Below are 3,047 nucleotides of genomic sequence, written 5' to 3'. Positions count from 1 at the left end.
ACTTGTTGGGCCGAAGGGCCTGTTTCCACACTGTAAGTAATCTAATCTAATCTAATCTAATACCAAGAAAATTAATTTATGGAATGTGTACAAAATGGTTCCTTTGGAGCAGCTTGTGGTAGAGCCCAGTAGGGAACAGGCAATTCTGGATTTGGTGACATGGCAGACTGGATTCGAGAGCTGAAGGGGAAGGAATTCGACCTCCCTCCACATCTGCATCCCCAGAGGATTAACCATAATATGATAAATCCACCCTGCAGTTTGAGAGAGAAGCTTGAATCAGATGTAATGCTATTACAATTGAGTAAAGGTAACTACAAAGACATGAGGGAGGAGCTGGCCAGAGTTGGTTGGAAGGGAAGCCTCACAATAGCAGGAATTTCTGGGGGTTATTGAAGAGACACAACAGAAATACATCCCAAGGAATAAGAAGCACACTAAAGGGAGGATGAGGCAACCCATGGGTGACCAAGAGAATTCGGGAATACGATAAAATCAAAAGCAATGTGGTGAAGATTAGTGGGAAGCCAGAGGATTGGGAAACCTTTAAAAAACCAGCAGAGCATAACTTAAGAAGCAATAAGAGGGAGAGAAGATGAAATATGAGGGTAAGCTAGCTAATAATATAAAAGAAAATTGCAAGAGGTTTTTAGTTATATTTTAAAAAAAGCAAGACCAGAGATTGGATTGTTGGAAATTGAGGCTGATGAAGTAGTAACAAAGAACAAAAAAATGGGTGAGGAACTGAATAGGTACTTTGTCACTTTTCATAGTGAAAAACACCAGCAACATGCTAGAGCTTCATCAGAGTCGGGGTAGAAGTGAGTGCAGTGGCCATCACCTAAGGAGTAGGAGCTGGGGAAGCTGAAAGGTCTGAAGGTGGATAAATCACTCACACCAGATGGACAATGCCCCAGAGACCTGGAGGAGATAGTGCAGGCATCGTGGTGATTTTTCAGGCATCACTAGCCCCAGGTAGCAGCCCTGAGGATTGGAAAATGGTGAATGTAATACCCCGTTTAAGAAAGAAGGGAGGCAGAAGACAGGCAACTACTGGCTGGTTAGCCTGTCCTCAGTTGTTGGTATGATTTTAGCGTCAATTATTGTGGAAGAGATTGTGGAGTATTGGAAGTGCACGGTAAAACAGGGCTGAAACATGGTTTCGTCAAGGAGAGATCTGCCTGACAAATCTGTTAGACTTCTTTGAGGAGGTAACAAGCAAGTTAGACAAAGGAGAGGCTGCGGGTATGAGTTATTTTGATTTCCAGAAGGCCTTTGATAAGATGCTGTAAAGGAGGTTACTGAATAAGGTAAGAACACTTGGTTTTAGGGGCATGGATAGGGGATTAGCTGACTGGCAGAAAGCAAAGAGTGGGGGCACAGGGGCCTTTTTCAGGATGGCAGCCAGTGACTAGTGCAGTTCCACAGGTGGATGAAGGAACTGAGGGCATTGTTGCTAAATTTGCAGGTGACACAAAGATGGGTGGAAGGTTGAAGAAGTGGGGAGGCTGAAGAGGATGTGGACAGGCTGGGAGAGTGAGCAGATGGAATCCACAATGAGGTTATGTACCGTGGTCAGGAGAATGAGGCTGTGCCTCTGATCCTAGTCTCTTCTAGTGGCAACAGATTCTTCACTTCTCCAGGAATATGGAGAGATCTGGATAGAGTAGACATGGACAAGATGTTTCCACAGATAGGAGAGACTAGGACCCAAGGATAGAGCTTCAGGGAGAAGGGACTGAGATGAGGAGATATGTCTTCAGCCAGAGGGTGGGGAACTGATCGTCCCGGAGGGTGGTAGCAGCCAACTCACCAAGTGCCTTATATATCTCCAGATGTTCGAAAGTGATTTACGCCTAAAGCAAATTGCCCAAAACAAATTCCTCAAAACAATAATGAGGTACTAAAATTGGACCCAACAAAGAATTCCCCTTTTTAAATTGCTGCGAGTATATCTGCATCCATTTGAGAGGGAAGATGTGGCATTGGTATAGTTTCTCATTCATCAGCGCGGGGCCCCCTCGGCACTGACCCTCCGACGGTGCGGCGCCCCCTCGGCACTGACCCTCCGACGGCACGGCGCCCCCTCGGCACTGACCCTCCGACGGCGCGGCGCCCCCTCGGCACTGACCCTCCGACGGCGCGGCGCCCCCTCGGTATTACACTGAAACCTAGTGGTTAATGTGCTGAAAGTTTTTAACCCATGAGTCTGACTGAGAGGTGAGAGGTCAAACTGTGGAAGAACTGGTCAGGGATTTCATGGAAACATTTGAAAGAGTTTGGTGTGACTGAATACCCCTCATTGTGCTTACCCCGTGGGGAGCTTTAAAGTTGTGTCTCTTTCAGGAGCTGCTGTGGGAAGTTGGAAGCAGCTGAGGGACTGGTATCCATTGTCTTTGACAGAGTTTTGTGTGTTTCACAGGTTCTGGGATTGGCTTGTGGATTGGTCTTTGTTGAAGATGAAGCAGCTGCTGATTGTCTCAGTCTCAGTCCTGGCAGGTAGGAGCACCCACCCCCTGCTTCTCTCTCTCTCTCGCCCACACACACAGACACAGACACACACACACGGACACACACACACGGACACACACACACAGACACACACACAGACACACACACAGACACACACACAGACACACACACAGACACACACACAGACACACACACAGACACACACACAGACACACACACAGACACACACACAGACACACACACAGACACACACACAGACACACACACAGACACACACACAGACACACACACAGACACACACACAGACACACACACAGACACACACACAGACACACACACAGACACACACACAGACACACACACAGACACACACACAGACACACACACAGACACACACACAGACACACACACAGACACACACACAGACACACACACAGACACACACACAGACACACACACAGACACACACACAGACACACACACAGACACACACACAGACACACACACAGACACACACACAGACACACACACAGACACACACACAGACACACACACAGACACACACACAGACACAC

The 3,047-nt window shown here is 47.6% G+C and overlaps 1 protein-coding gene across 1 annotated transcript in view; it reads left to right on the top strand.

The window, feature by feature from the left end:
• The window catches only part of LOC122541132 (thy-1 membrane glycoprotein-like), a 15,826-nt gene that overhangs the window by 3,930 nt on the left and 8,849 nt on the right, over window positions 1–3,047 (top strand). Inside the window, exon 2 of the mRNA XM_043677744.1 lies at window positions 2,423–2,499. Within this exon, the coding sequence (XP_043533679.1) occupies window positions 2,460–2,499 (40 nt within the window). The 5' untranslated portion in view covers window positions 2,423–2,459. The remainder of the gene's footprint in view (window positions 1–2,422; window positions 2,500–3,047) is intronic.

This window comes from Chiloscyllium plagiosum, chromosome 36, assembly GCF_004010195.1.
Source record: "Chiloscyllium plagiosum isolate BGI_BamShark_2017 chromosome 36, ASM401019v2, whole genome shotgun sequence".
NCBI classification, from domain to species: domain Eukaryota; kingdom Metazoa; phylum Chordata; class Chondrichthyes; order Orectolobiformes; family Hemiscylliidae; genus Chiloscyllium; species Chiloscyllium plagiosum.
The sequence above is the reverse complement of the archived record's forward strand: the minus strand, read 5'-3'. Positions and strand labels throughout refer to the sequence as shown.